This window comes from Pelobates fuscus, chromosome 2 (genome assembly GCF_036172605.1).
Source record: "Pelobates fuscus isolate aPelFus1 chromosome 2, aPelFus1.pri, whole genome shotgun sequence".
NCBI lineage: Eukaryota > Metazoa > Chordata > Amphibia > Anura > Pelobatidae > Pelobates > Pelobates fuscus.
In genome coordinates, this window is record NC_086318.1 from 262,751,080 (window position 1) to 262,777,589 (window position 26,510).

General features: G+C 40.8%; 1 protein-coding gene across 1 annotated transcript in view; it reads right to left on the reverse strand.

Annotated features, from left to right (window-relative positions):
• The window catches only part of NID1 (nidogen 1), a 108,330-nt gene that overhangs the window by 27,504 nt on the left and 54,316 nt on the right, over positions 1–26,510 (reverse strand). Inside the window, exons 7-12 of the mRNA XM_063443361.1 lie at positions 19,675–19,875; positions 17,871–18,104; positions 16,674–16,817; positions 13,844–13,972; positions 6,608–6,751; positions 4,162–4,284 (exon numbers count right to left, since the gene is read on the reverse strand). Coding sequence (XP_063299431.1) covers positions 4,162–4,284; positions 6,608–6,751; positions 13,844–13,972; positions 16,674–16,817; positions 17,871–18,104; positions 19,675–19,875 — 975 coding nt within the window. The remainder of the gene's footprint in view (positions 1–4,161; positions 4,285–6,607; positions 6,752–13,843; positions 13,973–16,673; positions 16,818–17,870; positions 18,105–19,674; positions 19,876–26,510) is intronic.

The following is a 26,510-nucleotide window of genomic DNA, read 5'->3' on the forward strand; positions in this document are numbered from 1 at the left end:
TGTATGTGTGTGTGTAGGTGCTGTATGTGTGTGTGTAGGTGCTGTGTGTGTATGTGTGTGTGCGCTGTGTGAGGGTGCTGTATGTGTGTAGGTGCTGTGTGTGTTTGCGCTGTGTGTGGGTGCTGTATGTGTGTGGGTGCTGTATGTGTGTGGGTGCTGTATGTGTGTGTGGGTGCTGTATGTGTATAGGTGCTGTGTGTGTGGGTGCTGTATGTGTGTAGGTCCTGTGTGTGCTGTGTGTGTGTAGGTGCTGTGTGTGTGGGTGCTGTATGTGTGTGCTGTATGTGTGAAGGTGCTGTATGTGTGTGTGTGCTGTGTGAGGGTGCTGTATGTGTGAAGGTGCTGTATGTGTGAAGGTGCTGTATGTGCTGTGTGAGGGTGCTGTATGTGTGTAGGTGCTGTGTGTGTGGGTGTGTGTGCTGTATGTGTGTGGGTGATTGTGGGGGGTGGAGGTGGGGGTACATGACTCAATATCCCCCCTCCGTTCTTACCTTATGTAGGGAGGGGGGATTCTTGTTCCTGCTGCCTTCCCTGGTGGTCCAGTGGAGGTGAGGTGCCGTTTAGTTAATATCCCCCCTCCCTTGTTACCTTATGTAGGGAGGGGGGACCATGCTACCGCCATCCCTGGTGGTCCAGTGGAGAGTGAACTCTACCCTGCGGGGCTAGAGTTCACTCTCGCGAGATTTGAGCGTTGCTGCGGCAACGCTCAAATCTCGCGAGAGGAACCCGGCGGAGCTGCTGGCAAGAGCTCCGCCGGTTCTCTCCTGCCTCCCTCCCTGCCTGTGGGTCGGTGGGGAGGGAGGCTGAGAGCAGAGCCGGCGCTCGGATAGCGCCGGTTCTGCATGAGCCGACAGCGGAGATCCTGAGATCTCCCCTGCCGGTCTCAATACATAGGCGTGCTGTGGGGATTAGGGTGTGCCCAGGCACACCCGGCACACCCCGTGCGCACGCCTATGCAGGCAGACAGTCATACACACAGACACACAGAGGCAGACAGTCATACACACACACACAGACAGTAATACACACACAGAGGCAGACAGTCATACACACAGACACACACAGGCAGACAGTCATACACAGACACAGACACACAGAGGCAGACAGTCATACACAGACACAGACACACAGAGGCAGACAGTCATACACAGACACACAGAGGCAGACAGTCATACACACACAGGCAGACAGTCATACACTCACACACAGACAGTAATACACACACAGAGGCAGACAGTCATACACACACAGACAGTAATACACACAGGCACAGTCACCTGCCAATCACAGTTACCTGTGGAGGCAGTGCAGCTCCTGGTGACTGTTTGGTGGGGAAGCAGGGACTCCTTCCTGCTTCCCCTGCATCAGTTTTCCGGCGCTTTTAGCTCCGCCCCCGCCGCACGTTAAGCTCCGCCCCCCCCCCTGCAAATTTAAAAAAAAAAAAAAAAATTTTTTTTTTTAAAATCCCGGCCGGCTGTGCGGCCGCACGGCGCCCCCTGCTCCATGGCGCCCTGTGCGGCCGCACAGCTCGCACACCCCTAAGGCCGGCCCTGGTTGTGTCCAATATGCTCAGCGTGTCTCTCATTTTGCTTAACCGGACACTTTGACATATTAGTCTTGCAGGCTTACTATACACTAAAAAGGAGACGTCCATCAGGCGTATAAGTCCCTAATGTGTTCGACAACTACTCATATGCTCTACTTACTATTCTCTTTTCGGTAATGTTTTACCCAATGTCAAGCCTGGTTATTTAAAAAAAAAAAAAAAATGTGCAGTTTTACTCTGTGCCATATATCTGTTAACCATGAGCTGCCGGTATCTGCTATTGTGGCATTACCAGCATGTTTGTATTCTTTATGCACACAAAAATGAAGAATAAAAAAAAAAAAATGCAGTGTCAAAGCAAAACTATTAACGTGATACTACTAGCACTAGCACCATTTAATTTGCCTCCCACGTTTAAATGAGTGTAGGACCCACTGATATAAGGGTACCATTACCAGCAGAGACTGCCCACTTGGTGGCAATGATCTAAAATTCATATGATGTACTGTATTTACTTTGATGTATTCACCAATGAAAAAGATTTAAAGTAAAAAAAAAAAAGAAAAAAGGGATATGGGCCATAAATCCCCAGATTAGATACATTTTGAGGAAAGTGAGAAACATAAGAAAAGATATTCCAATTCCATAGACATGCTTAGTTTTATGTATTAATTTCACATTAAGCCTTAGACCCTACAGCACCAAATCCCAATTAAAGATGCAATTGTTAGGGTACAAAATTATGTGTTAAATGTAGGGTATTCATTAAACAGAATGAATAACCATGCAATAATGAATAATTGTGGGATAGCATGGGTTCAAAAGCTATACTTTTTCGGGTCAAAATAGATCTCTGATATGGTATTTCTATCAACCACTCTTCATTATAGTTTGCATTAATAACACACAATGCATTCTTGTTACGGTTAAAGAAGTTGCAGATTATCAGCTGCTTCTTATTTTCAACATTTTAGAATAAAGCATTTGAATTTGGTTTTAAAAAATGTTTTCATAAATTGAGCAGGATGTATCCAGCACCTTTCTTGTTAAAAAAAAGAATATTAATATTTTAATGTGTGTGTACAAAGCACAAGTCTGGAAATAGACTGCAACAAAATGAGGAGTTCAGAATGCTGAACACTACATTTGGCATTAACTCAAATATTTAGAGGTCAAACAATCCTGGGGCTAACTGACATTAAACGAAATTATGCTTTATACAAAATGATTTCCTCTCCATGTGTGTTGTTGAAAGCTGTGCTTTATTTCAAACCATTGAACAGACTTTCAGAGAGCCATAAACTGGGACGAGTATGATTAGATAAATAGAGACATTATTTTTTTTTTTAACAATTAAAACGTATGAACTTGTACAGATCATTTTCACAATTTTAAGATAATATGATGTTTGTTGAACTGTAGTAGTCGGTGGTGGGAGAACTCTTTTTTCCCAAAATTCTGGTGCTTTTTAGGTTATGTTGTATATGGGTATATGTTATGTCGTACATGGGTCAGCTTTGGCATAAAAATTAGGTTTGTTGTAATGACTGGGTGAATGTCAGCTTTGTACATATCATTGCTGTACTACTTCTCTGACAGGCTAGCATTATGTTCAGGAGATGTAAAAGCATAACAATCAGAGAAAAGAGATCTCTGCCACCACATGTAGTGATAACCTAACCATGCTTGCTGTCCTCTCCTCCACACTACATGCAGTGATCACCTAACCATGCTTGCTGTCGTCTCCTCCACACGAATGCAGTGATCACCTAACCATGCTTGTTGTCGTCTCCTCCACATCACATGCAGTGATCACCTAACCATGCTTGCTGTCCTCTCCTCCACACTACATGCAGTGATCACCTAACCATGCTTGCTGTCCTCTCCTCCACACTACATGCAGTGATCATCTAACCATGCTTGCTGTCCTCTCCTCCACACTACATGCAGTGATCATCTAACCATGCTTGCTGTCATCTCCTAAACACCACATGCAGTGATCACCTAACCATGCTTGCTGTCCTCTCCTCCACACTACATGCACTGATCACCTAACCATGCTTGCTGTCGTCTCCTCCACACGACATGCAGTGATCATCTAACCATGCTTGCTGTCGTCTCCTCCACACCACATGCAGTGATCACCTAACCACACTTGCTTTCCTCTCCTCCACACTAACTGTCAAGCAGAAATGTTTGCAATTACTAAAACACAGTCAAAAGTAGCATAAGGAAACCAATTTATTTACAGAAGGCTTGAAATATCTGACATTCGGGTTGAACTAGGTGGTCTAACTAAGTTTAACCAAATCTACTGAATCACTAATACATTTTTATATGGAAAGATTGTGCTTCATGGGCTCTTTGGCTTTTCCAGTCTAGTTAACATATAACATAATCTGAGTTATAATGTTTGGGTCTGAAAATTGCAGAGTAACTGTTGCCACTTAACAAAAAGGTCCACATCAAGAGATAGCTTAGAGACAGACATACATGCATGCAGATGAAGTACAAATTCTGCAGGGTTCTTGAAAAGAGGAGGAGGGATACGTTATTTGGAAAACATTGTTAAACAACTAACTTAAGTAATATGTTTATATACTCTGAAGCCATACCTCCAGGAAAGCACTCTGCTCCATTCCCACGATATCCTGGCTTACATACACATGAGAAAGATCCTGGGGTATTATAGCACGCAGCATCTGCATGGCAATTGTTGGTCTGACATTCATCAACATCTGCAAATAAACAAAAAAAACACACATTTATAAGATAAAAGACATAAGATAAAAGGATTGTATTTTTATGCTCATTAAAGCACTGTATATTATGCTTGCAATCCCATATAAAGTGCTCATAATTTACAACAGACCTGCTTTCCTTGATTTAAATATACAATTAAGTTATCATGTAATCTGTAAGGTTCAAGTGTATCATGATAAATGTAGAACACCCATGAAACATTCATGAGACCTAGGATGGTTTCTGTAAATGTGGAGAATATAAAAATGGTCTGGTATACAGGCAACTGCAGCTGTTCTGGTGACTATAGTGTCCCTTTAAGGTGGTTGTTACAAAGTGAAATATGTTGTGCTCAACAGGATTAGGCGAAGAACAGCAGGAAGATATATTCTTACTATTTACTAGCATTTAGCTAATTTGAGATATGCTGCAACAATATATATAGGTTTAGGTGAGTGCAACCATCCCCCCATGTTTCCTATATATATATATATATATATATATATATATATATATTCAAGATCAACTTAGCCTTGCTTTGTTTTTTAGAATACAGTGTACCCAATGTCATAAAACCTGAGCACTTTTCTGAGCTGCTGTCAATCTAGTTTTGTTTATATTTTCCTGGGTTGGCCTTCCTCAACGCTTACCTATTGACAACAATGGGGTGTTGGATTAGAAAAGCTTGGAGAAGTGCTACAGTGTTTAAAAGTTCGGGGTCACTTTTTTGTCGATCAAAAATAACATCAAATTGATCAGAAATGCATTATAAACATTGTTAATATTGTAAATGACTATTGTAACTGGATACGGCAGATTTTTAATAAAATAGTCACAGAGGCCTATTATCAGCAACCATCACGTTGTGTTTGCTAATCAAAGTTTATTTTTTATTTTTTAAATTTTAAAACACATTTATTATAGTTTAAAAACACATTACTGTGAATATTATTGCTGTGGAACTTTGTTATACATTCAAAAACCACCAGCCACGTGGGTAGGTCATTAGAATAGAAAAGAGGGACAGAGGAATTTGGGCCTAAAATAGGGACTGCCCCTCCTAAATAGGGACATTTGGGATGTATGGGTGTCTACATTGATTTTTAGATTTTAGGCTTTACAAAGAAATATAGGCTAAATATAAGGAATAATTAACATATTATTGGAAGTCCTGGGAAGTGATAGTTCCCTTTTCAAGTGAACCGATCGCGTCAGATATATGATAAAACAGATTTATTTATTTTCTATTCTTTATTTTGGTTGTGGAGATAGTACATAAGTGCCTGCATTGCCACAACAGCAATGGTAGGCATAATGATAACAATTATAAAACATCACTTTTTTTTTTAAGTAGTACATTTGGTCATAAAGTGAGTCTAGAAGTATAGTTTATCTGAGGATGTGTCTCTCTAGACATGTGATATAATTTTATCAAGCAATAAAATCATGCTACCATTGATAAGGTTAGGCGTAAAAAACTGACAGTACGGTCAAACGAGAAGTTTATTTTTTAAAAGGGCTAACTGATCATTAGATCATTAGCACAACTGAAAACGAGTGTGCTGATTAAAGATTTAAAGAAGCAATACAATTGGCCTTCTAGTTGCACATATGGAGCATCTGAAATTGTTGGTTCAATTACAGTTTCAAGTTGGCAAGAAAAAAAATAAAAAACCTTCTCCTGAACCTTGTCAGTTTATTCTTGTTTTAAGAAATAAATGCTATTCCCTGTCAGAAGTTGCCAAGAAACTGATTATCTCAAACTGGTTCTAATCAGAATAGAAGGAGAAGTTGGAGGCCCAGTGCACAACTGAAGAAGAGAGTATAGTTTGAAAACCAGACACCTCAATGGTCCTCAACTGGCAGCTTCATTAAATAGAACCCGCAAAACATCAGGAAGCATGGGGTAATATCTCTTCAGATCACCGCAACGAAATGACAACTAGAATAATAAAGGTCTGCAAGGCTATATTTGCAGAAAATGGAGGATTCTTGGACAAAAGCAAAGTTTGAAGGACACAATTATTATTTCACTTTAAATGTATTATTTCTAAACTTGCCATTGACTATATTTCCTATTTAAACTCGCTGTACTTTACTGATGTGAGCTATAAATCTTCATGCCTCTGGGATGACCACTTTCTCCTGGTTTTGATCAAACTGCACGAAAACTGTATAACTCAAAGCTAAGAGACAGTGCCTGCAGCCTTTAAGGACAATAACCACTACAAAGGCATGTCAATATTTTGGTGCATAGACTTCCAATAGAGTAGCCAAAAGAGTAGTTATAAACTAAATGGTAATTCATAAAATACATACCTACACAGGAATGTCCGTCACCTATAAATCCTGGCAGGCAGCTACATATGTATGAAGAGCTTCCTGTGTATATGCAGCGAGCACGCTCTTCTATGTCACAGTTGTGTGTTCCGGCCAAGCAGTGGTTTTTAGGAAGATCTACAGCTAGAGAGAGAAACATGACACATTTAACAATCCGTCAATTAAAGGCTGGATCGCTTTCATAATAAAACAGGGCATTCTTTACTATTAGAAGTGTACTATTTCTTGAAATAGCTCTGATCATTATGATAGTAGGATAACAATTTTTAATTTGCTTATTTAGAAGAGATGTATTACTATGTAGTTAATTTCTTTGTTCTGGTGTGTTTGAATATAACACACAGGTATCTCAGATAATATTCTAGTGCGCAATATATTCACATAAGTGTGTGGGTTCTGGAACAATGCATTTGGGAGAATGGTGTTGGCAGATTCTCCATTCTCAATTAGGTGGTTACTGATGGCATTATGTGGAATGCTCCAAATACTAATAGTGATGTAAACACTTTCAGGTCTGTTCACTAAAGTGGCAATTGAAGGTGGATTTCAAATGTAATGCCAAAATGGACTGTTTATCTTTCAGCTATGCTTCATGTTCAGCAACCTTGGTCAGAAGTTCCTGCGGCCTCCACCTGGGCCCTTATGCCCGTAGATTACCTTACCAAAGCGAGTCCATGTTCTACCCCAGAGAGGCATAGAATGACCTGGGACAGAGACTCCTGTGGGACTGCTCAAACTTCCCCGGTTGTATACACAATGAAAAGTCCTTTTTGCTTTTCTTTTCACTATTACTTTCATGACATTACTCTCTATGTCTAAATTGTTTCATGTGCATTCTAACTTTTTGAGCCAACATATTAGACATATGTGCTCAGCCTGAATCTACTAAACCAGCGGTTCCCAACCCATGGTACGCGAACCCCACGGGGTACAATTCAGTGCCCCTGGGGGTACGCGAAAAAAATTGGGTAATGGCGGCGGTGCTGGCCGCCGCACGGGTTGGGAACCATTGTCTGAGTGTATCGGTTGGCCCATGCACTTTGGGCCACCCGATACACATTTGCCTTCAGGGGTCCGATCACACGCTGTGGAGGATTAATATCGTGAGCGGACCACTGCAATCAGAGCTGGGAGGAAGTAAAAGCTTGCAACTACTTCCTCCCAGCTCGCACACATATATGTATATCTGTATGTGTGTGTGTGTAGTGTTTGTGTGTGTATCTGTATGTCTGTGAGTCTGTATGTGTCAGTGTATCTGCATGTGTGTATCTGTATGTTAGTGTATGTGTCTGTGTGTCACTGTATATGTCACTACATGTGTCAGTGCATGTATCTGTGTGTCACTGTATATGTCAGTGTATATGTCACAGTATGTTGCAGTGTGTGTGTGTCACAGTATGTGTCAGTGTATCTGTATGTCTGTGTATTTGCATGTGTCATGTGTGTATCTGTATGTGTCCGTGCGTCAGTGCATGTGTCGGTGCGTCTGTGTATGTATCCGTGTGTATCTGTATGTCAGTGTATGTGTCTGCGCATCAGTGTGTCTGTGTGTATATCTGTATGTCAGTGTATGTGTCTGTGCATCAGTGTATGTGTCTGTGCGTCAGTGTGTCTGTGTGTATCTGTATGTCAGTATACGTGTCTGTGTGTCACTGTATGTGTCAGTGTGTGTCACAGTATGTGTCTGTGTGTATGTGTATCTTAGAGCTCGACAAATCCTAGGCGCCAGGTCACCATGGCGACTAGGAATTTTGTCCTGTACCTGGAATATATCGGCCCGGAGGCAAGCCGTGGGGAAGCAGAGGTTGCCTGCCAGCTAGCCATGGGAGAGCGGAGGCGGCCAGCCAGTTGTGGGAGAGCGGAGGCGGCTGGCCAGCCGTGGGAGAGAGCATGTGCGTCTTGAGGAAGGGCAGAGACGGACCAGTGGGCGCTGTGTGGAATAGATCGGGGGGTGGGGTGGGGAGTGAGCTGTCATCTCCCTGCTCTGCTCCCTCGTGCGGCCTGCAAAGAATATGATGTAATTCCGGCCCCTGGCGTACCGTGCACGACAGGAAGCAGAGCAGGGAGATGACAGGAGCCCCACTGGACCCCAGGGAAAGCCTATCCACTCCACCTCTCCAAAAGGTAGGGAGACTGGGTGGGTGCCAATCAAAATACTTTTAAAAATTCAACTTCTGAATGTGTGTTTGTGTGTGTCTGCGATTGTGTGTGTGTGTCTGTCTGCGAGCAAGTGTCTGTTTAGGTGACCGGTTCCCCTCAGAGAAAGGTGATTTTACTTACCTGTTTTCCCACGCTGTGACGGTGTCATGGTATGTATCTACATGTGTGTCAGTGCCTATATCTGTGTCAGGGTATGTATCTGCATGTGTGTTAGTGCATATATCTGTGTCAGTGTCTGTATGTATCTGCATGTGTGTCAGTGCCTATATATGTGTCAGTGTCTGTATCTGCATGTGTGTCACTGTATATGTGCATCAGTGTGGGTATCTTTGTCTGTATGTGTGTCAGTGTATGCATTTGTGTGTCATTGTCTGTATCTGTGTACCTGCATGTTTGGCAGTGGATGTATCTGTGTTTCACTGTATCTGCATATGTGTCAGGGTAGGTATCTTAGTGTCAGGGTATGTATATGTGTGCCAGGGCATGAATCCAGTGTGTCAATGTATATCTATGTGTCTGTGTATCTGCATGTTTGTCAATGTGTGTATCTGTGTCAGTGTGTGTGTCTGTATTTGCATGTGTCTGTGTATCTGCATGGGTGTCTGTATCTGCATGTGTGTCAGAGTGTGTTTCTCTATGTCAGTGTGTCTATTTGTGTGTCAGGAAATGTGTCTGAATGTGTGCCAGAGTATGTGTCTGTATTTGTGTCAGTGTATGTATCTGTGTGTCAGGGTATGTATCCTTAAGTGTGTCAAGGTAATTATCTGTGTGTCATTGTGTGTGTGTCTGTATGTCAGGGTATGTATCGGTGTATCAGGGTATGTATCTGTATGTCAGGGTATGTATCTATGTGTGTTTATCTGGCTATATATCTATGTATGTCAGGGTATGTATCTGCATGTGTCAGGGTATGTATCTATGTGTGTGTATCTGGGTATGTATCTGTGTGTCAGTGTATGTATCTGCATGTGTGTCAGTGCCTATATTTGTGTCAGGGTATGTATCTGCATGTGTCAGGGTATGTATCTATGTGTGTGTATTTGGGTATGTATCTGTGTGTCAGGGTATGTATCTGCATGTGTGTCACTGTATATATGTATATATGTGTTGACATGCTTGCTATGGTTGTTGGGGCATTGCAGGCTTGTTTGTATTTCTCTTTATGCACTGCAAAAATAATGAATAAAAAAAAAAATGTAATCATTGCAAGTGTACCCAACAGAGCTGTCAAGCAGATAGCCAGGATCATCATCTAACTTGGTGGACATTGTAAGCACGGACCGTATGTCACACGATAGCTGTACACATCCTGCTTTGCTAGACATGGACTAATAAGATAAGAAAAGACCCTGTAGACCATAAAGAGAAACTCATTCAACTCATGAAGTGCTACTATCTGGTTTGGGAGGGGTCTGTCTGTAGCTGCAAGCAAGTCAATCAAACTGTGATACTCTTTGTAACTTTAAAGGTAAGTATCTTATTTTTCTTTTCTTTTTTTCTTTTTTTTTTTACGGATTGTGCTTTTTTTCTTTTGTATTTTTAATGCATTAGTTATATAATGCATGAAAAGGTAAGATCACCTACCCACAGTTTACGTTTAAACACACTTACAGGCACAGACAGAATTGTCTCTAATGTGCATTTGAAATGTTGGGAGGTAAAATATGGTGATGTAAATGTTCTATATTATGAAGAGAAAAGAGTTAAAATCTCTTATGTATTTAGTAAAACAGAAAATTAAAAAGCACCTGCAGAATGGCATTGTCCATATGAATAATTATTTCAAGAAGTCTGTGCTCCCTAAGGTTTAGGTTCTCCGTCTTTACTGAAATACATTTTTTAAGTATTATGCTAGGCCTTCTGGGATTTGTGCACATCCTAGTACATTACAAGACAACTCTTGCTTTGGCTGTTACAGCTGCAGACACTGTTAAAGTAATAACATCTTAGAATGCAATGTCAAGCTAATGGTATAATTTTCAACACAGCAAAACGGGATTTGTTGGTTTACTAATGTGTTTATTTACCTGTGCATGTTGATAAACAAGTTGTCCAGCATTGGGCAAAATTTGCAACTTCATAACTTACTGCGGATCAAGAGGGAGAGATCACCAGGGCACAGAGCGCTTCCTATTCCCTTCCTGCGCAGTATCACTGACAGAAAGTGTTGTCAAGCTCACTTCCTCCTAGTGCGAGAACACAGCAGCACAGGAGGGAAGGGAAAGCACTGCTACACTACCTGCAGCTGGAGAAGACCACTCCCCATTGGACTACAGGGATACCACCTTCCTCCCACGGAAAGAAGAAGGTGGTAGAACAGAGCTCAGTGGCTGTGTGTGTGTGCATGCCAGTTCTTATATATATGTATGATAGTGTGCCAGGCAGTATTTATCTGTGTGGCAGTGTGTATCTGTTTGCATGTGCATGGCAGTATGTGTGTGTGGTAGTGTGCCTCTGTTTGTGTATATGCTTGCCTGTGTGTATCTGTTTGAATGTGATGTGTATAGATGTGTGTGGCAGTGAGTATCTGTGTTTGTAATGGTAGAATGAGTGTGTGAATGTGAGCACAAATTAATGTTAGTATATCCGTGAATGTATACCTCTGTGTGCCTAAGGCAATTTTAACCTGGCTCTGCCATTGACACCAGAGAACTGTCCCCAAACAGATCATTAGACACGCTTGTGCTGTGCAGCACGCATTAGTGTCATGCAGAGAGAACTTCAGCAGCACTCACTGCATGTCTTGTCAGTAAGGAGTTGGCCAAATATGCTGTCAATTAGCCTGGTGTTCAGGACGCAAGGCTGACATCCCCCTTCAATGCACACACCCACCCCTTTTCTAGGCAGATTAAAGTTCTTGTCAGAATTGCATCACTTGCAATGCCCCCCTGAGGACCTGCCACCACCAACCCAATTGCTTCTCTCTTAATTTTGGGATGTGTGCTTTTGGCATCACGACTCACGTGAGATGATCTTTTCATTGATAAGCTCTATGATAGTCATTGAGAAGTGGTGAAGATGTTCAATCTACTCCACTGCACCTGCCTCATCCTCAGCTTTGTAGAGTTAAAGGGACACTATAGGCATCAAAACAACTTTAGTTTAACAGAGAAGTTTGGGTGTATAGATCATGCCCTTGCACTCTCACTGCTCAATTATCTGCCATTTAAATAACTTTTATTTCTAATTATGGTTCTAGCCACACCTTCACTGGCTGTGACTCACACAGCCTGCATGAAAAATAATGGTTTCGCTTTCAAACATATGTAAGGAAGTATAAACATTAGATGACTTTTCACTGGATATGGTTAGGAAGACTGTGTAAATCACATGCAGGGAGGTGTGACTAGTGCTGCATAAGCAAAGTGATTTAACTACTAAATGGCAGAGAATTGAGCAGTGAGACTACAGGGGCCTGATCTATATAGCAAAACTAATTTATTAAGCTAAAATGGTATCGATTACTATAGTGTTCCTTTAACAGAAGAGAAAGAAAACCTCCATAGCTGTCTAATTGACAGCTGTAAAGGTTATGTTGTGTCCACTTGTAAAAGTGTAGATTTCTACTGAAATTGGCTCCTTTATGTGTCTGGAGTGTTCCTCTAAACCAGAATTTCCAAATTGGTGTTCTGGGAGAACAAAATAGTAGTTCTGCTGTGATTTGCCCATTGGTGGCCCAAGCACTTAGGGACACTCGATCGGTATTGCTGAACAGGGGCCTGGTCAAGTGCCGCGGCCCTTTAAGACGCAACTGGGCAGCACTCCAACAAGGCACTCCTGCAGAAAAATTTAAGAGGGTGGCTGAAAAATATAAACATTATGACCTGCGGTTGGTGTATCTGAGTGTGTATGTGTCAGTGTGTGCATCTGTGTGTATGTGCCATTGTGTATCTGTGTGTCAATGTATGTACCAGTGAGTGTATGTTTGTGCCAGTGTGTGTATCTGTGAGTCAGTGTGTATCTGTGTGTCAATGTGTTTATCAGTATGTCAAGGTGTGTCAGTGTATCTGTTAGTGTGTGTATCTGTGTGTCAGTGTATCTGCCAGTGTGTATATCTGTGTATGTGCCAGTGTGTGTATCTGTGTATTTGATGTGTGTTTATGTGCCAGTATGTGTATCTGTGTATGTGTCAGTGCTTGTATCTGTGTGTGTATGTATGCCATTGTGTGTATATCTGTTTGTGTGTCTGACTGAGTGTGTGTATATGCAAATGTGTGTATATGTGTGTATGTATCAGTGTGTATATGACTGTGTGTATGTGTCAGTGTGTCTCTGATGTTAATGTGTATGTATATCTGTGTAAGTTTGTATGTGGCGTGTATGTGCAGTTATCCCAGCAATCAAAAACCAACATAACATGCAAACACAAGCCTGCAAACACAAACATGACATACAAATACAGCCCTAAACTCCAACTGCAAACTTCTATACAAACACTCAAACACCAATGCTACACACAAATGTACATCTGCATTTAAAATCCAATAAAACATCCAAACACACCACTGCACAGGAAAGCAAACATTACACACCCATGTATTAAAATGCTAAAATTATATACACACACCAACTGTACACATAAAAGCACACCTGCTCTTAAGCTCCGAAGTACTTCAATCTACTGACTATCTGCAGAAATTATTGCACATATACAAAAAAAAAAATAAATGCCAAAAAAGAAAACATTGTGTATGGTCAATTAAAAGGTTTTTCGAGGGGGGTGGGGGAGGTTTCCACAATTTTGGTACACTATGTCAAAGGGGTTCAACGGGAAAAATTAATTGGGAACAACCCCTGCTCTAAAGTATTTCTTGGATGGCATGCCCATTCGAATAGTTCACTTGGCAGATGATGGACTACAAAGCTTAGAGAAGGTAGAAGAATTTGGGCTCTCTATCTAAAGCAACATATGAAGTTACATTGTTAATTCATCGTTTGTTTGATCCAGTGAACATAGCACAGTATCCAGCCCAACATTGCATGTCTAGTGAATAAATCCAGCATCCTCTATATTGCAGTTTTCGTTAGAGTCAATAAAGCAAACAAAATACTTACGTGAGCATGTTTTTCCATCGGACAAAAACTGATATCCATCAGCGCACTCACATCGGAATGTTCCTGGGTGATTGTTGCAGATTGTGTTGCTCCCACAGATGTTTGGTTGCTCCTGGCATTCATCAATATCTAGGGATAATAAAAAGAGTTTGCAAAGTAAGAGATTCATACATATGAGGTTATTTGAAGTTTACTGATGACAATTTAGGGAAAATTACCAAAATAAAACTATTTGAGATGTAACACCGTCTGCAAATGTCACCCCAAAAGGGGGGCTTCGACACCATCTCTTTAATAGAGTTCATGGAACACCCCCAAATGTCCCATAGTAGGGTTTCTACTTTTAAAAAAGTTTGATAATAAAAATGTAGCCAGTGGTGAGGGTTTAGTTTAGACTTATTTACTTAGTTTAGACTTAGTGATTGTAATGAATTGTTTATGATATATTTTACCATTAGGAAGGTATTAATTAAGAATAGGAATAGCAAAATCACAGTGTCATACTCTTCTCAAGGTGTTTTTTTTATTATTTCACTACATATTGTCCATACATGTGGAGAGGGTGCAGACATCAATTAATTGGATAAGATATAGGTGGGTTATGGAATAAAGAGAGAATCTTATTTACACTGGTTATAACATGGGGTTAAAGAAAAATTATATGGTCTGGAAAATTTAGATTAACCCAAAGTGCTATGCTATGTTCATAAAAATACATCTCTCAATACAGGTTTTTAGTTTTCCCATTCAATATGTCAAATATTCCCTGGGCGTGATTATATTTTGACACGAGGTTGTGTTCATCCTTGGAAATCACCTCCAAAAAGTATTTTTTTTTTCTTACTCATGGCTAAATTAAGAGTGTTAGCAAACTACTTCTACATAGTTTTCCTATATTGTGACAGAGACATTTGAAGTGCCATTATCTTTAAAGAGGAGGTCAGTGTTTATGAACAACAAGGTCTGTTAAAACGTAGTGGTTTGGTCTGAAATATCTGACTATAAGAATAAGTAATGGGAAAATTATTTTCCAATACCAAGTCATACGTGTCAGATCATTATGGTCCATTAAAAAAAAAAAAAGGTCTATACTTGAATAACTATTGTGTGGTGGGGTGTAAAAATAACCACTTTCCCTCACACGTAGGGACCTATAGCAGAATCTTACAAAAGAATCTTACATTTTGCTGATATGAAAAGTAACACAAGTGTAAGTTATCTGTATAATATTACCTTTAAAAACAAATGGTCATCACTACTATTGAAAAACAGAGGATCTTGGAGTTAGGTAAAGTGTTGGGATATTTTGTCTCATCTGTTAAGGGGTTTAAGGTATAGCTATATTCCAAGCAAAGGGGGTGCTTAAAGGGGGTCTCCAGCCCCAGGAAAACTGATAAGACGTCAGCCGGCGGGGGAGACCTAATGCGCATGCGCGGTAATGGCCGTGTGCGCGCGCATTAGACCTCCCCATAGGAAAGCATTATTCAATGCTTTCCTATGGGGATTCGGGTTTTCAGGTTTTTAGAACACGGAAGTCCCTCTAGTGGCTGTCTGACAGACAGCCACTAGAGGAGGACTTAACCCTGCAAGGTAATTATTGCTGTTTATAAAAACATGTGCATGGTTAAGGGTGATGGGAGTTGGCGCTCAGACCACTCCAATGGGCAGAAGTGATCTAGGTGCCTGGAGTGTCCCTTTAACTAAAGCTGAAATCTTTTCAGCTTCACTGCCACTTACCCAAAAGTAAGGTGTGACGGATCCTCTGTCTCTGAGTATAAATCTATCATTCTGTTCGTTCACCTAAAACTCCTTCGATTCTCTTCAGCAAAGTTGCACTTCGGATACAATCAAAGTGTCGAAGTGGCCGCCATTCGTATAGTCGAACATGTGGCAGCAGCCATCTTATTTAGTCGAACGCTTTTAGCTGTGTTTTGTCGTAGAGTTCATGGAACTCAAATTGGACGTGCGATGGCATGAACACCGCTGAACAGTTACCTTCCAGAGAACTTCAAATATTCAAACGGGAGTCGAACGGCATTCGGTGAGTCAAAGCCCACGCACAAGGGACACACATTAACTATGGCCATTCACCATTTAGTTCAGTAATTCAACCGTTTTAAATAGACCAGCCGCACAGTCTAATTCTCTGGAACTGTTTTGAGCATGAAACCATACGTGCGGTCGGTCAAACGAGACTTCCAGGAAATTCCTGAACCCCTACTCTGAACTGAGGGATTTTTGGATATGCTGTTCACCCAGATCAGGGCTGTCAGGGGATGTTTATGGGGGTAGGTTGTGTTTTGGGGTGTTTTCTATACTTTGTGTAAAAAGGTGTTTTTCTGCCTGGAGATAATTAACTTAATACATTAGCTACTTTAATTATATCACAGGCAGGATTGTGTGCTGTATGTGGGAGTGTCAGACATTGTTACATTGTTTTTATTGGTCTGTACAGTTTGTAATTCGGTGACCCATCAGGTCCAGGGGGTGTTCCTCTAGCCTGAGGAATTGTATAAAGCCAACCAGTACCATTAAACCCTCAGACTTCTTCACCCTCAATACTGAGTTCTGTCACTTATTGTAGGGAACTGCTATATCACAAATCACTAGCTCTTGTAAGAGCTGTCCCTGCTTCTCTCATGGATTACTCTGCGAACACCATAGCACCTCTCACTCTTGTGTAAAGGACATCTCTGGTGGTGAAACCTTCTACCACTAGGGGTACCGCTACATAAGGTATGTAAAGATATTGATTACAGCTTGCTGGATATTTTTTTTCTATTAATAACATTTTCATTAGAATAATACAAATGTGGTCACAACAACTTACCATAGCATACTCTTCCTTCTCCCCGGAAGCCAGGTGAGCATTCACATGTGAACTGGTTTCCTTGGCCTGGACGACACAAGGCATTTGTATCACAGCTATGAGTGCCAATGTAACATGGATTCCGATTTGTATCCACAGGACTCTCTGCAGGAGACACAAATTACAATGTATTTACCTATTTGGCAAGTATGCCACATGATAAACACCATTCCTAATACAATGAAAATAATACACGTGTATGTCATCGATTTAGGAAAATATAAATTTTCATTTTTTTTCTGTATGCCATACTTTACCGTTTCAGAACTAAATTATAGTAACTCCTTCTTACCCCAAATTATAGTAACTCCTTCTTACCCCATGCAGACAAACTAATTTGTCTTTAATAAACTACCACAGTTCCTGCTTCAATCTTCACCTATCAAGGAAACCTCTCTCTCTGTCAGGAACCAATTCAGTCCCTTTTGTAACAAGTAAGCGTAAAAGTACTGTGCCACTGAAAAGAAGCTGGATAGGTGGGAGTAAGGAGGGAGGGTGTTGCAGAATACTATTGTAACGTTTTGTGTGGGGGTGAGTGGAGGGATGAAGTGGTAAGAGGTATAATTAAAAAAAAAGAAAGGGAAAATTGGAGAGAATAAGGTAATTAGAGACTGCATAAGGAAAATTGGGGAAGGTAAGTAAGGATGTGTGGAAATATACTGGTTAATAAAAATGAAGGTGAACATCTACCAGCTCCCTCTCTGTTTAATCAGGATGGGAAAGTTTACTCACTGGTAAAATGTTTTATAAATTAAATAAATACATTTTGGGGATCAATAATTTTAGATCAATTTACAGCTCAGCAATTTTAATCTAAAAATGTATTATCCACAAATCCTAATTTAGTGAACAATCCCCAGTCAGATTACAATCCAATGGAAACAAAATGTTCTAAGCAATCAGATTGTTTATTTTGTATAACTAAAAAGAAGAGCAAGCAAGCAAGATTGTTCTAGTTATTTTGGCACAGCTTCTGCATTTTATCCATGTAAATGGCATATTTATTACTTGAGAAATTAGCTAAATATTTTGCATATAAATATTTTAATATCCCAACAAAAACAGCATGATAGCTACTGGATACTTACATAAAAAAAATATTTCAGAAGACTTGGTAAATAACTGACAAACAACATAGTAAACAACTTGTAGACTCACCACTAATTGAACCAATGGAATTGCTGGAAGCGTATCTGAGAATTTTCTCATTGTTATTGAACAACACAAAAATGCGATCCACTGAAAGCTGTTGTATGGCAGGAATAGCCAGAACAGTGGTATCATGAGAACATTCTTGGAATGTGATTGTCTGTTTCCACTGATAGGTTAAAGTTTCTGAGGTCCCACCTGGCTGCTCCACTGTGTACTCCCTAGTGGATATTGATGTGATAACTGGCAGGAAATAAAATAAAAAAAGTTATTGGGTTTCACTTTTAGAAAATGCCCATAATAAACACAACAAACATATAGCCTCATGTTCCTCTTAAGACTGCTGTGAATTTCATGTAATGCAATGTTTTGTTTTTATTCCAGATCTTCTCTAGTGTGGTCAAAGACTGTCATGTACTCTTTAAAAGTAGAAAATCCTACACAATTTAAACCAATGGCTAGAAATGTAATACAACTCTTACTAGCCAAAAGTAAAGTAAAAAAGGATTAAAAAAATTATTTACAGAATTTCACAAAGTCTGAACGTTTATCTGAATTTTATTACCTGTGAAAATCTCAGAATAGGTTCCAAAATTGCACATTGGGTGCTGTGACGAGCCACACGAAAAACGCTCTCTCCGGTGCTACCTACGTGGAAATATCCACTGGACAGAGACACAAGCCCACTGAAACTATGGGTCGGTTTCACGGGCGCAGAGTCCCGCTGGCCGTCTGGAAGTCTGTACCAGCCAATAGGAGAAGGGCTACCATTCAAACTGTTTTTTTTTTGGTGTGTTTGGCTTCCTGTGTCGGCTTCATGTTTTCATGTATACAGTGTATCTTGCCTGAAATAAACAGTTTTTGTTCACCCTTTACTAAGTCTGGACTAGTGTTTGGGTGATACCACGATTGCCCTACTGCAATCAACTATAATCACTGGCTAGCAGCTATAATCACTCTAGGACTGGGCACAACTAGGAAGGGGTGACCACAGGCGGTAGTAACCCATCCTCGAGGAGGTACACCGCCACAGGTGCACTACATACTGTTCAGGTGACATTGAGACTTTAATCCCAAACAAATCACACAACCACAACCACTGTGAAGTTATGATTGCCCACGGTTCCAGGGTTTGAAAGGGTGTCTGGGCCCCCTGGAATGACCATGCGACCATGGTAGTTACACCACTGCTTCTGACTATCTTCACTATTCTTTTTATTTATACAAATCTTTTTCTTCCCTAGAAATATAGGCAGAACACATTATTAAATAGATATCAAATTGTCAGCTAAGCAATTTGCATCAGCAAATGTGATTCAATATGGATATAATGTGTATTTATTACCAACCCCAAATATGCAGGCACAACTTATTCCACCCAGATTGAAAATAAAAGCAAATCCCTCAAATACACATGGAAAGTACTATCTAGCTAAGGCCTCTATTTAATAACCTTTCCAAATGATTCTATACTGTTAGAAAAGCTTTCAAAATGATGTATCTACAGAAGTCACCATTCAAGTCTATGGGAATTTTTGTAGATAAACCATTTTGAAAAAAACAGTATTTAATTATTTGGAAAGCTTATTAATACGAGGCCAAAGTGCATTGTACAAAACATCTTCCATGGATAGATCTCAGCTCATCATATTGGTTTATGTATATTTTACTGTGTTTTTCCATACTTGCAGAAAATTGCAGAATTTGTTGTTGCATTATAAATGCCAATAACAATAAAATAATGAAATCCAAGTGAAAAATGCATTTCAATCCTTGAACTAAAAGTTAAGAAACAAAGGAAATCTGTTCTCACCATTGCTGGCTGTTTGATAAAGCTCTGTGTATGGTTCGATGTGGACCACGGATCCAGATGGTATTTCTGGAATGCTGCCTTCGAGTTCAGTACTGATTGTGAGATGGCCATGCTCATCTATTCCATTAAACTGCTGCGTGATCACTAATTTCTTGTTGCTTTGCAAGAAAGTAACTTCTGTAGTTCTTTTAAATTCTCCACCTAATGAATATTGGGAATATATTCATATATAGTAGTACAACATAAATTCTGTAAATTTGTCATGGAACCATAAAGAAGGAGTGAAAAAAAACATAATTTCATGAAGACAATGTACATTCAAATGTGTGTGCTTGTAATACATATATTTGCTTGTATCCATGTACATAAACACATATACAAAATGTTTATTATATTTTGATCCACATATATATTTAAAAAGTATAGACTTAAAGACACACAAGATCTTGTATTGATGGTGGGAGAGTCAGACCACTGCGCAAAGCCTTCTCCAGCACATCCAAAAGATTCTCAATGGGGTTAAGGTCTGGACTCTGTGGTGGCCAATCCATGTGTGAAAATTCTGTCTAATGCTCCCTGAACCACTCTTTCACAATTTGAGCCCAATGAATCCTGGCATTGTCATCTTGGAATATGCCCGTGCCATCAACAAATCCAGCAAATTGAAACCTTTTTTTCTGATTAGGCTCACTGATTAGTGGTTTTCTTAAGGCTACACAGCTGTTGAGTCCCAATCCCTTGAGTTCCCTTTGCATTGTTTCACTATTAAACATAGCCCCGAGTTCTGCTGTTTTTTTGTTTTTCGATTTTATTCCACCAAACGTTTAAGTAATCACCGATCACAATCAATCAGGATATTTTTCTGATCACATTTCTTCTTTGAAGACGATGGTTCCCCACTATCCTTCTAGTTTTTAATAATGTGTTGGACAGTTCTTAACCCAATTTTAGTAGTTTCTGCAATCTCCTTAGATGTTTTCTCTGCTTGATGCATGCCAATGATTTGACCCTTCTCAAACAGATTGACATCTTTTCCACAACCACGGGATGTGTCTTTCGACATGGTTGTTTAACCCCTTAAGGACACATGACATGTGTGACATGTCATGATTCCCTTTTATTCCAAAAGTTTGGTCCTTAAGGGGTTAAGAAATGAGAAGCTATTCATTGCATCAGTTGGGGCTAAATAACTTGTTGCCAGCTGAAAGATAATCACCCATGCAGTAACTATCCAATAGGAGGCTCTTACCTATTTGCTTAGTTAAATCCAGGTGGCAACTTTTTTTTTGGACAGGCAGTGTATTTGATGTGAAACATGTTGCTCAGAAGGCTGGATGTTGTCTCCTTCTCTCTTCGGTGCCGAAAAGGCATTTGACCAAGTAGATTGGGAATATATGATGGCCACATTGGAGAAGATAAATCTTGTTGCACAGTTAAGAACTTTGATTGGCCTCTGTATTCCTCTCCCACAGCTTAGATAAGGATAAATGGTGCCCGCTCCCATTAAGTTTAATCCATAATGGTATAAGACAGGGTGTCCCTTGTCCCCTCTCCTTTTTATTTTGTCCCTGGAGGGTGGTCCCTGAGAATGGTATATTGGCACTTTCAATGCTCATATCCTAAGTGGCTTTAGAGAAATAGGAGTCTAATGACTTGTTACCAGTGTTTGTGTATCTTGAAGTTAAGTACTCTACTTATAGGTAATTGGGGTGATGTTGTGGGTTTGACATTCCCTCTTTTTTAAAGGACTTAAAACCATTCCAGGCTCTTTATTGCAACTAGTGTATAACCCTGAGGCATTGGAGGGTCTGTTTGGACTCCTGCACTGTTGGGAGTGAATGTGCATTTATATAGGGGAATGTCTGCCTTATATTGCCTTTTACTTTAGGCTGATCAGTCACCACCCCTGCGGTTTACTGCTGCATGGAAAGATGATTTGGGGATATGTTTTCAGAGAAATCGTGGGAAACATGTTCCTGCTTGCTCACTCACTAGACTTCATTAGAATTGAAGATCCAAAAGCCAACTTATAAACTTTTGACTAGGTGGTAACAAACTTGTCCCATCAGTCCCTAATACTTGTTGAAGATGTTGATGAATGGTTGGTAACCTTTTGCATATTTGGTGGAACTAAAGGCTACCCAGTGATAGCTTCTTTTTGGAAAATGGTCCAGGGAGAAATGACCAAGATTCTAGGACAGACCCCTGTCCTTAACTTTCAATAAAAATAAATTTGGCATTGCATTAATTATTCTGATATTTTTGTAGAACACAGTGTTTTTGTATAATTGTGCATCTGTGTGAGTTAATGTCTGTATTAGTTTGTACATCTGTGCCTTAGCATTTCTTTAATTCTGTTGTTCATTATATAAGTATTACAGTATGCGTCTGTGCAAGTATATAGGTAGGTTTGTCAGAATGTATAATTGTCTGTGTGTGATCACAGAAGGGGGCATATAAACATTGACAAACCCAAGCAGAAAGAGCCAACACCAAGAAGAATGTCAGAAAATTAGGACATTGAAAAAGTGCTATGAAAGGAGAGAAACATGAAAGAGCACTTTGGTAGACCAAGTTCATGGGGCGTGAAACAAATAAACTGGGTGTCCACAGTGTTGTAGAAACTAGTTGCCTTTAGATTTAGTGGCAAGTCATTAGAGCTGGATTACCCCGTAGGGGGCCTAAACAACAGCCTGGGCCCAGGCTCAGACAGAAGCCTGTATGAGTCAGGAGCCATAGGTCAGTCTGTGACAAGGTTCACCTTGAGCTAGAAAGGAGAGCAAAATATCTCCCCACTCAGCCCTATGTGACCTCACCTTGTTAAGAGAAGTTCTGAACAACTTTAGCTTAATGAAGCAGTTTTGGTGTATAGAACATGCCCCTGCAGCCTCACTGCTCAATCATCTGCCATTTAGGAGTTAAATCACTTTGTTGATGAATCCTAGTCACACCTCCCTGCATGTGACTTGCACAGCCTTCCTAAACACTTCCTGTAAAGAGTCATCTAAAGTTTATCTTTTCTTTATTGCAAGTTCTGTTTAATTTAGATTTTCTTATCCCCTGCTATGTTAATAGCTTGCTAGACCTTGCAAGAACCTCCTGTATGTGATTAATGTCCAATTTACAGAGCAAGACATAAAACTGTTTAAGGTAAATTACATCTGATTGAAAGGGAAACCATGTTTTTCATGCAGCCTGTGTCAATCAAAGCCAGGGGAGGTGTGGCAAGGGCTGCATAAACAGAAGCAAAGTGATTTAACTCCTAAATGGCAGTGAATCCTGAGAGGCATGATCTATACACTAAAATTGCTTCATTGAGCTACAGTCGTTTAGGTGACTAGAGTGTTCCTTTAAGACCAGACCGCTTTTCAATCTTCTTACCGTTTGGGACCAGGGCTGTTTTGACATTTCTGCCGTGTTTGTGTTTAGCTGTGTCATGGTTCCCACCATAACTTCTGGAGTGCCAAACAGGGTTGCCCCAGGAGTGCCCAGTAGCGGATTTGAACCTGGGTACTTTGCAGACATAAACCTGCTATGTTACCTCTGAGCCACCATCTGAGCTTTAGTAATGCCAGTATCCAGCACTCGGGGCTGGACATGCATTGGAATTACTCCTGTCACTCTTGGTACACTAGAAGATGATGGTCTCATTAGCCAGGTTAAAACACTGCCTCTCCCAGAAGGCAGTGTAAGTTCCTTGACTCTGGTTCAGTATTGCTGTTTGTGTTCCAGTGTGCTCCTGTTGATTCCTGACCTTGGCTTGTTACTCCATATATCCTGACTTCTGGCATCCTTTGACCTCGGCTTTCTTCTCGTAAATCCTGATTTCTGGCACCGTCTGACCTCTGGCTTACCCAAGACGATTCTCCTGCTATATCCGTTCCTGTACTGCGACTTGGAGAATTATCCTGCACAGCCCCCGTGCACCGACTCACAGGCCAGGTGAATTCGTACCTGACCACCTCGGCCTGTGTTTACTTGCAAGGGTGAGCATATATCTCTGCCTGCCGGACTCCCAACTCAGGTAAGCCCTGACAAGCTGTAATTTATTGTACCCACACATATTATATACCGTTTTTCTCACCATGAAATGGTCTTTCTAAAGATACCATTATTTTCATAATATCATATAATTTACAATAAATTTGTTTAATAAAATATGATGAAAAAAATGTAAACAAAACACACTTTTTCTAACTTTGACCCCCAAAATCTGTAACGCATCTTCAACCGCCAAAAAACACCCATGCAAAATAGTTTAACATGTAATTAGTTTTTTTTAAAGTTATAGGGCTATAAGTACAAGTAGCACTTTGATATTCCATTTTTTTTTTTTAAATGAACACAAGTTACATTGTAACACTGATATCTGTCAGGAATCCCTGAATGATCCTTCACATGTATATATTTTTTAAAAGAAGACAACCTAAGGTATTAGGTATTTTGACTCTTTTCATCTAACCATTTTACCACCAATCTATGCCAAACTTAGAATACATGTACTGAGAACTTTAAGGGTTACTGCCAAGAACAACCCAATATGTGTTCAGCAACATCTCCTGAGTACAGTGATACCACCCATGTATAGGTGTGTCGGGTTCTCTGGGGGATAAAAGACCTTATTTGGAGGGTGCGCATTCAAGTTTTCCCCCATGCCTACTTGTCTGTTATCAGATTATATGTATGTTGCAGCAGCGCTGAACACATGCATGTAGATCCTTTTTTTTTTTTTTTTAAGATATTCTGGATGTGGATAGGGTACTCAATCTATGGGGTGGAGGGAGTGCAGGTTTTCATTGGTGGGTTGCTGATATTGAGACCTACTGAGTTCTGTATTTAGGTTCTTGTTGTGTAAAAACTTTGTATATTTCCCTTGTCTGGGGTCTGTGGGCACCTCGATGCTCCACAACCCTCAGGGGGACTATCAATTCCCGGGTCTCCCGGGGGTGCCCAACTCTGTCTCCACAGCTCCCCTGCCAGACTTGTGGCCATGTCCGACTTAATTTGAGCATTTGCCATGGTCTAGAATGCCAATGTTCAGGGTTATTTGACTGATTAGTGCCTCTCTAGTGGGTGCATTTTTAATTTTCCACTGCCCAGTAATCAAGGTGTTAGCTGCTATCAGGATGTGAAACAGTATTTTCCACTCCACCTTCGGTAGGGTTTTTCAGTAGGGTCAGGGGGCCGGTTTCGTGTATGGTCTACGTTACAAGTTGGTCGACCATGTCCCAGTATTTTCTTATAATGGGGCATGTCCACCAAACATGGTACATGGTGGCAATCTCGCCTCTGCATCAAGTGTCGGAGTTGCCAGGGTAGATGTGTGCTAGTTTGGCTGGGACAAGGTACCTGCGGTACTGTTGTTTCTGGATAAGTTGGAAGTGCGATACACATGCAGAGGTTCCCTTATAGGCCAGGAATGCTTCCCTCCATTGATCTTCAGTGAAGGTAGTGTTTAGGTCTTTGTGCCAAGATTGCACAAAACTGGCATCGTTACCTTTCCCGTGGGGCAGTAGCTCTTTGTAAATAGGCGATAGAGCCTTTTTTGTTGGCGCATGTTAAGGCACATTTTTTCGAATGTAGTTAGTGTGGGGGTTGAGAGCGCGTGTGTAGTCGAGTTACTTAAATAGATGCTGTACAATGAGGTGGCTAGGGAGTATAGGTCTGTTTTGCAAAGGTGTGTCTGGGAACAGTCCCATGTCTGAAGGAGCATTTTATTAGTAGCTAACATCGAGTTGTGGTTTGGTCTAGCTTGTTTCTTGGTCCAGAACAGGAAACGCACGCCCTGCTTGCAAGACCAATGATTTTCTATTTCCACCCATTGAGGCGTCTCTACCATTGTGTGAGCCGTGAACATGGAAGAGAGCAGGGCCGCTTTATAATACAATTTCAAGTTTGGGAAGTTTAGGTCCCCAATGGGAATATCCTCGCAGCTACCCTGGCTTTTTCCCCGCCCAGATGAACCTCACCACCAGTTTTTGAATATTTGATCAGTAGTGCTTAGTGAGGGGGATCTGTAGTATGCGATGCAAGTAGTGATATTTGGGTAGGAGGGTCTCTTTGAAGGCAGTCATTCTACCAGTCCAGGATAAGAAGCTGCCCTCCCATTTCTGGAAAGTGGTTGCGAATTCGGTCAGTAACTTGTTGTAGTTATGTTTGAAAAGGCATTGCGGATTTTTGGTAAGTCAGATTCCCACAAGGTAATCACATCTCCAGTCAAAGGAAAAGGTGGATTTCAGGGCTTCGACAGTGGTGTTGTCTAAGCCTACGCTTAGAGCTTTTGTCTTTGATACATTTAATTTGTAGTATGGGTTCCTTCCGTATTCTTTAATTTGTTGTATTAGATTAGGGAGGAAGACATATGGTTGGGTTAGTGTGAGTAAACCGTCATCGGCAAATAGATTTGCCTTGTATTCTTTGCTTCCTATCTCCACTCCGTGTATTCAGGGAACCGCTTAGATCCTTGCCGTTAGTGGTTCTAGTGCTAGCACATATAAGAGCGGACATAGTGGACAACCCTGTCAGGACCCGTTTGTGATGCAAACCTGGTCTGAAAGGAATCCTGTATTAAGTACCTGTGCCACGGGTTTCGTGTATAACGCCCTGACTGCTGAGAGGAAGGCCCTCTGCGCCTTTTCCTCAGTACTGCCTCAAGTAAACCTCCAACTCAGACGGTCAAAGGCTTTTTCCGCATCAAGTGATAATAGTAGACCTTTGCGGTTGGTGGCATAAAGATCATGCAGGATGTTGAGCACTTTGCGGGTATTGTCCGATCCTTGTCTGCTCTTTATGAATCCTGTCACTGTCGGGCAATATGGGTCCCAGTCTAGCTGCAA